Source organism: Fusarium musae, chromosome 8 (genome assembly GCF_019915245.1).
Source record: "Fusarium musae strain F31 chromosome 8, whole genome shotgun sequence".
In the NCBI taxonomy this organism is placed as follows: Eukaryota; Fungi; Ascomycota; class Sordariomycetes; order Hypocreales; family Nectriaceae; genus Fusarium; species Fusarium musae.
In genome coordinates this window covers 1,085,158-1,095,462 of record NC_058394.1, presented here as the reverse complement: position 1 = coordinate 1,095,462, position 10,305 = coordinate 1,085,158, and the positions used below count along the sequence as shown (strand labels likewise).

Below are 10,305 nucleotides of genomic sequence, written 5' to 3'. Positions count from 1 at the left end.
TCTCTGGTCTCTGATGCCGACGCCCCGTCTGTCTACCACCGCCTGAGAGCCCGCCCGCCATCCTAATCCCAATGTTGTTTCGCCCTGTCGTAAACGCACGAGCCAATCAACGACTCGAGTTTGGCACAGCATGAGCGAATAGAAACCAGATCCGCTACTTGAGCCAAGTTGAGCCGTAGACCGGGGTCCACGGGCACCGTAGCCCAGTCCAGACAGCCCAGCCCAGCCTAACTTTCATTTTCGTTCAGTAAGGTATCCGTAGTCAGTTACCAGTCCAGTGCACTGAGCAAGCCAACCTCTCTCTGTCTCTCTCTGTAGGGAAACTCAGTGGTTGAACCTATCAACGACTAAAATCCCCCCTGGGTCTAAAGGGAGAAAACAACCTACGCGGGGCACGGACATGTAAAGTTATTTTTACTTTGTCACCTAGTGTTTTTGTCACCCTTCCTTCCCCTCTTAGCCCTCGTTCGATTTTCAGTTTAGTCACCACTTACTTACCTGTGAATTCCTTGGCGATCGTCGAGACAGGGCGTCTCTTGTTTTTACTTCTTTCTTCTTCTTTCGTCTCTTTCTAGAGGTCTCAGCTTCTCTTCCGGGCACCGCGGAAAAGCGGAGGACGGACATTAGTCTCAATGATCTAAGACAATGGAACTCTCCCTAACCCTTGACCCTGGGCCATGTGCGTCATGCCCTCTGCTTGCAAGGTTGTATCTCGGCCTCAGGGAGTAAGAAAGCTTCTGACTTTGACAATGGGTAACAGAATAAACCCAACAAAGAAGCACCCTAAGCTAGTGATAACTTGCTCGAGCCCTTTGTCACCTAGAGTCGAGGTCCTAAGTTTTCTTGCGCCCGGCCGCCATTTTTATGACTGAGGATGACAGAAAACCCTAGGACTAAAGTCCTGGGTGACAAAACTTATCAGACTGTATCAGAATAAACTCGAGAGTCGATGTAGTCGGTTCATTTTGTTCCCCGATGTAAAAGCATCCAGCCTCTTGAACTCCCCCGATGGTATTGTGATGAAAGCCTGGTGTTTGCTGCAGCTGAATGACAAGACAGCCAACCTGTTGAGAGGTCGAGAGCCAAAAACTTTAGGTAACTGGGTGCTGCGGTACACCATTCTGTAGGTGCCACCGTCCGCCACTATCTCTTGTTGTTTCTATACCTCAGGTACTCGCATTCGGTTGCTGTATTTGTGATTTATTATTATTATTGCTTCATTGCTACTATTTGCCCATTCTGGGCTGGACTGGGTTTCTACCCGCCACCACCATCTCGGCCAGACTCAACCTCATGATTTCAGGAACATTCCGCCCATGTAAGAAAGGGAAGCATTGCATTGCAGTACCATCTCGGCGGTCCTGTAGAACCATGGGACGAGCACAAGCCAGCAAGGTCGCCCTGCCACCAATGAACCATCTCCAATCGCCAGCTCCCCAAAATAGCACAACAGAAGCACCTGGTATGGATCGATGTTATCTTCAGGTATGGGCCAACCCGTCATACCTTTACCGAACCGACGCCTAGCCTAAGCATCTCCAATTGCTGCTTCAGCACCCCTACATACTCCGCAGTCCTCCCGCTTAGAAGGTTACTTCTGCTCCCTGACCAATCCTTACGGTACCTTGAGCCCCTCTGATCTGGCATGGAAGGGATATGTTACTAAGGTTGATGGTCTGTGGCCGACGCTCTCTCTAGAGAACCCGTCAACAGATGAATGTTTTTTTTTTCGACTATGACAGATGCCCAGCCCAGGGATCTTTTGAAGCGCGGCCCTATTACTGATGAGGCTGCAGGACGCCCCCCCCCTGCCCGAGCTGTGGCACTGGACCACACCCCATCTCTAGCGTCTTGGGTTGAGTTATGTTTTTTTTTGGTAGACCAGACCAGCACCAGCACCGCACCATCGCACGCTTGCCCATCAAGCAGGCGGCGGCGCGGATACCACAGAGTTACAGCTGTACTCCGGGTTCACGGCCAAGAAGCAGCATCCGATTCATTGGGACTCATCCATTGCTGTCCGCTGCCGTAGTCCCGGGGCCCGCACTCCACAGCCCACAATTCCCCTAGTTTGAGGCCGAGCTCGCCGCTTGTCTTGACGTTCCCTCGGCTCATTCCTGCGCTTCTGAATGGCAGGTCAAGTATCCGTAGTGTAGTGTAGTGTAGTGTAGTTGTTGGTGATTCTGATGTTATGCTATGCTAAGCTGTTCAGGCTCAAGCACAGCAGGCAATCGGGAGACTAAGGCTGGCCGATGGTGGGTGCCCATGGGCTGTACGCTTTTAGGACTGGTGGTGAACTGGCACTGACGCTGCTGTCTGTTAGGTTGCTGGCACCTGCATCATGGCACATGGCACGCTCTTACCTCACCTTACTCTTACAGTTTACTGCTCTTTTCATCCATTGCAAGCATTTCACGGTATAGTACAACGCGATAGGTACCTACCCTTACACAGCCTTCCACCCGTTCCTTCCATCCCACTCTTACCTTACCTGTCTGGCACCTACCTTACCTTACACTCCCACACACCACCCGTCACCTCTTACACCCCGGTTGCTCCTCCGCCTCCCCCATCTGAGCTGCTCCCGCACCGCACCTGCCTGCCCTGTGGATTAGGTCCGCTTGTATTTAACAATGGCATCGTCCCCAGCTCCTTCTCGGATCCCCTCTTGATTCCCTTTCGGTCATCTACAACAAACATCTTCGTCTTTACAAGTCAACACCACGTTCGCTATCCTCCTCACCCTCCTCATCTCTCCCAACTCTCTTAGGAAGTCCTCGTCGACTCCTGTCACTCGCTTTTTATTTCACGGTGCTTTGGTTCTGGAACAACGATCCTCCTTCACGATACGCTTTTCAACTCATATCTCTGGGCATTCAATCGTTTCCCATTGTATATAATCAGGAACAAAACACGGAGTGCAGAGACCAATTCTCAGATAGAGACCACGGCCTACACCAAAACTTTCTGGACTCAAACTCAATCTGTCAATAATCGACTGCCGGTGCAACTGAAAACGAAGCTGCTCAAGTGCACTTACATGGTCATCTTGGCTTTCGATTCTACAATCAGTTGATATCCTCACTTCTGCATACCCACAGTCGCTCTCAAAGCTATCACAACTTCTCTTGAAGGAAGGAAACCCAAACTAACCGCCATATTCGATCGCTACCACCCGTTTGGAAGACTTGGATATAGACAACTACCGTACCGCGCAGCATCACTGGCCAAGGTTTTAGATATCTCTTCAACTCATCTGGCCTTGATCATCCCTGCTCCGTAGAGTCCATCGAGCATCTCAGTCACTTTAGATTGTTGAAGCCCTCCGTGTATAAGTTTGAATCCTCGACTTGCACTCGAGTGCATCCTCTCGACGCTCTACGCTGAATTGTTGTCTATTACGAGACCCCATCCACGAACTATCTCTAATACGGACCACTTGGATCGATTCCTGGATACCGATTGACTGGGTAGAACACTTGCTGCCCTGGCCCCCCAACACTCGCTATAAATCCACAAGCTTGTCTTTGTGGATCACTTCGTGTATGTCACTCGAGCCTCACTAAAATCTGTTCGTGTACTTATTCACTCAGTAGTTCTATCTTACAGATACCTCTGTAGCATTTGCAAAATGGCTGGTCCCGGTGGTGGTCCCCCTCGCCGCAGCCACACCAAGTCTCGCAAGGGCTGTGATACCTGGTATGATCCATCAATTCACGATGACTTTGCACAACACTAACAATTACTCATAGCAAGCGCCGCCATATCCGATGCGATGAAAACTTCCCCCAATGGTGAGTTGTGATTCGAAAAAAGACGTCGTGTTCCCAGGCTAATGGATGAAGCCGAAATTGCACCAAGCACAAGATTCGATGCCCATACAACGACGTGCAGGTTCCTGATGCTGAGCGCTCTACAACTCCCGACAAGCCAGACCTGATGTGGACACCCCAGATTGAAGCCGCCATCAATGAATGGCAAAGGACAGGTGTCTTCCCACTCCCCAGCCTGGGAATATACCCTGCCCCAATGCCACATCTGTACTCTGTTGAAGATCTCCGTCTCATCTACCACGTTGCGACGCTATACTATCAACTAGCTACCATCGATGCTAACAATTTCACCCTTTGGACTCGCCATATTCCAACGTACGTCGATAACATGATGCTCAAATTGGTATATACTGATCCCCAACCTTAGTCTTCTTCGAATTGGCGCCACCACACCATATGTGATGCACGCTCTGCTCGCCTTCTCTGCCATGCATATTGCTTTCCTCACCGACTGCCCTCTAGTTGGTAGCATGGCCTATGAGCACCGCGGTATTGCCCTCAAAGGGCTCCAGGAAGCCATTGGGTCTTTCTCCCGAGAAACATCGGATGCTATCCTTGCTGCCTCCCTCGTTCTCTCCTGGCAGGCCACTGACTGGTAAGACTCACAATTCCAACATCTAGTGAAGGGAATTAACAGCATAATCAGGCGCAGCTGGACCCAGTTAATGCAAGGCACTTCATCGGTAAGTTGACCCGATTATAGCAGTAGAACTCTACTGACCTGGAGATAGGTGATCGATGCTATGGATCCCTGGAAGCATGAGTCCCAGTTTGGAGACTTCATCGCCGAGAGCAGCACGTTCCCAACCGCCCCGCCATCTCCCGGAAAGGATCATCGCCCAAGCCAGCCTCGCCCTGAGGATCTGGATGCCTACCAACGCACGCTCGAACAGATTCAAAAAGTCGAGGCACACCTCAAGTACCACAAGGAAGATACTACACAGATTCAGCATTTGATTGGCTTTCTCCGAGGCTCCCGCAAGATCAGCCCTACACTCTCTATTAGTCAGCAATTTGAACGTCTTCAGCCTCTCCGCAAATGGCTCTTCTGGATGCCCGTGGGTTACCTGCAGAACTACCATGGCTCTCCCAACTCGCTGGTCATCATTGCTTATCTGTATACCGTGGCTCTCCTTATGGAACGTCTCTTCCCAGAGATTGGTGCCGCCTATTTTGGCAGTTTGTCTATTTCTCCCGTTGAAGAGATTGCTCGACGACTCATGTCGATCAATGTTTCTGGTGTCGGAAGCGAGATGCAAACTCCCTTGACCCTTATGGAGTTCCCCATCGACACAGTTAGTCAGTTTCGGTCGCGTATGGGATGGATGCACCCTGAAAGAACTCCCTCTTTCCCTCAGTTCAACCCTCGCAATTTCACTATCCAGGAGGAGGTGCCCACTCATGAGTCGTATCTATACGGAAACCCTGCTTTCAGCTACAGCACTGAGGAAATGCCCATGCTCAACGCATCCGGACCACCTTCTGCAGTGAGCCCCCTGGTCTTGTCGCCGTATCCGAGCCAGCAGTACCTCAATGTTCCCTCACCGGCGTATAATGGGGCTTACAGCCCAGCATCCTCGACTTTCGAGGGATCTGTCGCATACAGCGATACCGAGGAGTGTGGATCATGGGACATGAACACTCTACAAGGCGGGCCATCCTCATCAATTCAGGACTCCCCTCAAAACTATGGCGTCGGGTTCGTTACTCCTGTCCAGGCTGTGTGGATCTAGGCTCCTCGAGACGACCACTGGCTCAATTTACACAAAGAACATTAGGGGATTGACCGTTACCACCCAGGATTAACACGACACCTACATACCCGCCTCCAGAGGACCCGAGTCTATACATGACTTCCATGACGAGCACCCAATCTCCATATATCAAGTCAGAGCAATTCGGCATGCTTCCTCTCCCCGAATCTCCCGTCTCGTCGAACGCACCGCTCCCACGACATCGCCATACATCATCCATGTCCTCCGCCCCCCACCCACCTTCTCCTTTGGCACGACCCCCTGTGATGCACCAATATGACGACAATACCCGACGTCGAGCCACCTGATACCAAGTCCGACTTCGATTCACCCTCATCTGTTTTTACTGTTATGATTTAATTCGATGTTCTGCTTTTTCCGAAAACGACGCAGGCGCCATGTATATCACACTCCTTCAACGCTCGCTACACCCAAACCTCCGCGTCAACGACGCTGACACTCCCTATCACTCGACCAACACGCACATTTGGAAGTGCCGTGGTTTCACACTCCTTATGATACCCACTCTCAGAGGAACGACATTCCTTCAGATCATGATACCCGATAGACACTCCTTTATGACGACTTATGAGATTTCGATCGGTTATAGAATTCACTCCTTACGGTTTCCGCCAAAGATGGCGGAAGAACCGTATCCGGAAAGCATAGCGACTGTTTTTTGTTTTTTACTGCGCCTGGAAAAAAGTTTGGCGTTGAAGGGAGTTTTGAGAAAGCATTTGTTTGGCGCTCTGAATCATGTTTTATTGCTTGATGTATGTATGCTTGGGATAGGTGCTTGCAGCGCTCGACTCTTCGCAGAGCCTGGAGCAGCGATGGAACAACACGGAACAGAAGCACAGTTGCATTTTAGCTTGGATTTACCTGGCTCTTTAAGAGAAGCCATGGCTGGATATGTACGCTCGGATGATCTGAAACATGCGATGGATATCGTGTGAGGATAGACTGCTTGTTTGTTATATGCTAGGTACGATCATGTTCTCTTCTTGGAAATGTAGGGAAGATTGATGTCTGCTGGCAGTTCTTTTATGTTCGGCCCGGAGGTTAATTGATAATCTACGATGTTTACACTTATTATGCTGTTGGTGCGAATGCGCTTTCTACAATGGAAACTGTGATAAGTATCAAGCCATGTAACTAAGTACCTTTCATTTTCAGGTACATGCACAAAAATACTTAACTCGCTCAGCCTTTGGTCGCTCCACGCAGCAAAGCTCGATAATATCGATTAAAAGTCTAGTGATTGTTATAGATATGAGAGCCAATGCATATAGATAATTTTCTACTGCTTTCTAGTTGAGTTGGGGGATTTGGGCTTCTTGTCGCCGGTTTTTTTCTGAACAGGGCCATAGGGATAGACTTGACTCGCAAGTACCTCAGAATGAAAGGTACATATAAGCAAACACATTTCAACCCGGTTGCCAGTCCTCCTGTCATCATTCTGTATATCTTGGAGATTTATTTAGTTGATGCTGAAACACAGGAGACAGTTGCTGTGCTGTATGGCCTCGGCGTTGAAGCCAATATCAAAGGCCTCTTGTGGCACCGTACTTGAGAGCTACAGCTGGTACATTCATGATGGGTCAGAGTAGGATGGTTCTTGTCTCTAGGGGATATATTATACTGTTGCTATCAGCGTGGACTTAATGAAGAATGATCGTTGTAACGGATGATGAAGTCTGTGATCTCGTTAGTGTATTGTATAGATTGCGACTTCTGCAGGTGTAGGGTGTTTGTGGGCATCAAAGTATGAAAGTAAGGAGATGAAGGTAGCATAAAGTCCTATGTTTTGCTGCTGTCATCTCAGGTCACTTGATGACTGTAGAGGATCGATCAGTGCTATCATCACATCAACTAAACCTTATGAAGCCCGCTTTAGTATGGAAGCCGTTTAGCATCACCTGGCTCCATGATATGAACACATGAAAAGGTACGATAGTATAGTATAAGTGATTGGGAATTCATATCGAGACTACTTCCACTACTTTATACTCAAAGTCGCCCTTTTATTGTGAGGCAGCGACCGAGGCCTCATCCAACATAACGCCCTCACAGCCATCAGCGCATAAGCCACTATCCAAACACCCATGCGCTCTTCGACCAGTCCCAGATACGTAGTGTTAGGCCATGTTTAAGGAAACAAGAAGCTTCAAAATGAAAAAAAGGAGCGCAAAGCCATCCAGGTTGTTGGTATCAATATTCCGTTCCGGCCCCCTTTCCAGGAACTCATATCCAGCTGGTTCACAACCCTGAGACCGAACCAGATTTCCTGTCTAAAAATACAAATAAAAAAGGACGACTGCCGGCCGTTTGGAGGCTCTCCTACCTCGGAAACGTGCGCCTGTCAATGCTCAAAACTCCAAGGCGCCTGTGCGAGAAAACAACGATTGAAATGGATCATGCCTGGTGATCGGTCCTGTCAACTCCGGTATCATATGTCGTCGATGCTGCATCTATTGAGCATCGTCGTTCGTCTTCCGTGTCATGTTCAGACGTTCATGAATAAATGTATAAAACTTGTGCATCAGCAGGCCGCATTCGGATGCCCACTCAAGCAGAAGTGCTACTGCGAGGTCTATTGGATGGCGTTCGGTTCGGTGGCGGTGATCGAGCACTATCACTACGGTCACGACCAGCACCCTCTCGCATAGCGTCACTGTAGCTGGGTACTGGCGGTTGGCGAGGACTTGGAGTTTGCCGTGAGGGAAGCACCGTAGCGGAAGAGTTACCTCGGCTGCGGTTCATTACGCGAATAAGAGGCGTATCTTCCTCGCTGTCACTTCCATATCGACCATCTTCGCTACCTGAATGGTCGGGACTTTGATATTCAGGAGGCGGGTTCGTCGCATCCTCGAGATGCAGGTGCAGGGGGTTGTGGTCGTGCGTCTCCTGTTGAGGTACGACATTGCTGCTAGCTTCGCCGTTCTCCTCGTTGGGTACAAAATGAGCCAAAGAAATATCGGTCGAGCTTCTAACTGGTCCGGGACTTGTTGGGGGAAGTACGCGAAAGTTACCACTACGTGTTCGTCCATGCGAAGGGTTGAGGTCGTTAGATGGGTTGCGTGTGTTGTACGAGCTTGCAGTAATGGAGTGGCTGTGTTGCCTGCCTTGAGGATAAGTATTGCCGTCCTTGGTACCAGCTTCCAACAGTATGCTACCCTGCTCAGATCCATAAGGTGGCGGAGGAGCCAGGCTTCCAGTCACAGGAGCCAGACCCCATTTCTTGACGTTTGCTTCGATGAAAACGAAGCCGGCCTGACCAAGGTTGACGTGAATAGTAGCAGGACCATTTGCACCGATCGCAGGGAAGAAGTTTTGCGCCTTGAGCCCGTGAACAACCTCCTCGAGCTTTTTACCATTGCGAGTGAAGAAGATAGCACCGGTCCGAGGACGATAACCCACCCCAACGACATCACCCTGCACCAGTGGCGGACCATAGGGAGTCGCGCCGAATGGTTGATTGTAGCGGCGGGCACCAGTAGATTGATATCCGACAGAGTACTTGTGATAACCTGGCAGTAAAATCAGTAAATGGTTGTGGAGGATCAAATTACGACCAACTCACCCGGCAGTCGGAAGAGGGGATAGGGCTTGGTAGCCATGCCGATACTGAGCAGAGTGTTTTCGGGCTTTTCGTAGATCTTGGCTTCCCAGTAGTAGACGTCGTTTTGCTTGGGGACAGGGAGATTGCTCATGACGGTGCATTCCGAGTCAAAGAATTCGATTTCGGTACGAGCTTCGACAAAGCAGTTGGCGATCTCCAGTTCAGGCTCAAATTCCCATGCCGAGACACCCTTTTCTTGTATGGCGAGGTATTGAGATAGAGAGATATCAGTCTGCATTGATTCGGGAGGGTTCGCAGTAACCCAAGCTTTTGGACGCAACAGACGTTAGTAAAATGCATTCGCCAGGTTAGCGAGCGCGAACGTTTGGCGGCTTACCCTTTGCACGTAGATATTCCTGGCGCGACATATCATCCATGACCTCGAGGGCCTCAGCCTCATCGCGTGCGAACGCTTGTTCATCATCGTATTCGCCAGGCCGACCGAGTCGGTCGAGGATGATGCGACCAGTACTCGCGCAGCCAGAAACCCAGAAAATGAAGATGACTAGGGCGATGAGGACGATGGAGCCGAATGATGACACGAGGCCGATGACGACGCCTGTAAAGGCAGACGACGGGTTGGAAGAGAGCCCCATGATGGGCGAGGGGCAAAGTATTTGGATGACCGTCTCTTGATTTTGATTCGATTGCTTGCTCTTGACAGGGTCGAGAGATCAATTCAAGGAAAATTGCGTTTGGCTCGGGCTGTATAGATAGATCGTGTTGTGCGGATTAGTCGATCGATTGGTCGGTCGGACAATCAAGGCACGGATCTTGGCGGACGGCGTCACCGCCGCAAATAGTACATGTAAGAATCAATCGCGCGGCGAGATAAGCAGAAGGAGACGTGGCTGAGGACTCAGTCGAAGATGAAGCGCTAATATCGATGAACGGAGGAATCGAAAACGCCGAAAGAAGGTGAGAATGGAACTGAGGAGGACGGGGAATGAGGCCAAAAGATTTGGTGGTGATGTTGAAGGAGGAGACTGACGAAGACGGGGAGGGAGAGACGAGAAGAGGCGAGCCCAGGCGTCTTTGGGTGTGGTGAGTGAGGTGGTTGGCTGTTAGTGTTAGAGGATTGGATCAAATGTGGAGG

General features: G+C 50.1%; 2 protein-coding genes across 2 annotated transcripts; one reads left to right on the top strand and one right to left on the bottom strand.

The window, feature by feature from the left end:
- Positions 1–3,631: 3,631 nt before the first annotated feature.
- Positions 3,632–5,566, top strand: J7337_010593 (uncharacterized protein; the record flags this gene model as incomplete). Its single annotated transcript, XM_044828168.1, has 6 exons — positions 3,632–3,699; positions 3,753–3,794; positions 3,846–4,148; positions 4,201–4,428; positions 4,480–4,516; positions 4,565–5,566. The coding sequence occupies 6 exons, from the start codon at positions 3,632–3,634 to the stop codon at positions 5,564–5,566; spliced, it is 1,680 nt and encodes a 559-aa protein (XP_044676722.1).
- A 2,589-nt stretch (positions 5,567–8,155) lies between these two features.
- Positions 8,156–9,805, bottom strand: SSH4 (Rsp5p-dependent ubiquitination, sorting of cargo proteins at the multivesicular body; the record flags this gene model as incomplete). The annotated part of the gene is made up of 3 exons (XM_044828167.1): positions 8,156–9,117; positions 9,171–9,476; positions 9,547–9,805. The coding sequence occupies 3 exons, from the start codon at positions 9,803–9,805 to the stop codon at positions 8,156–8,158; spliced, it is 1,527 nt and encodes a 508-aa protein (XP_044676721.1).
- Between the last annotated feature and the right edge of the window lie 500 nt (positions 9,806–10,305).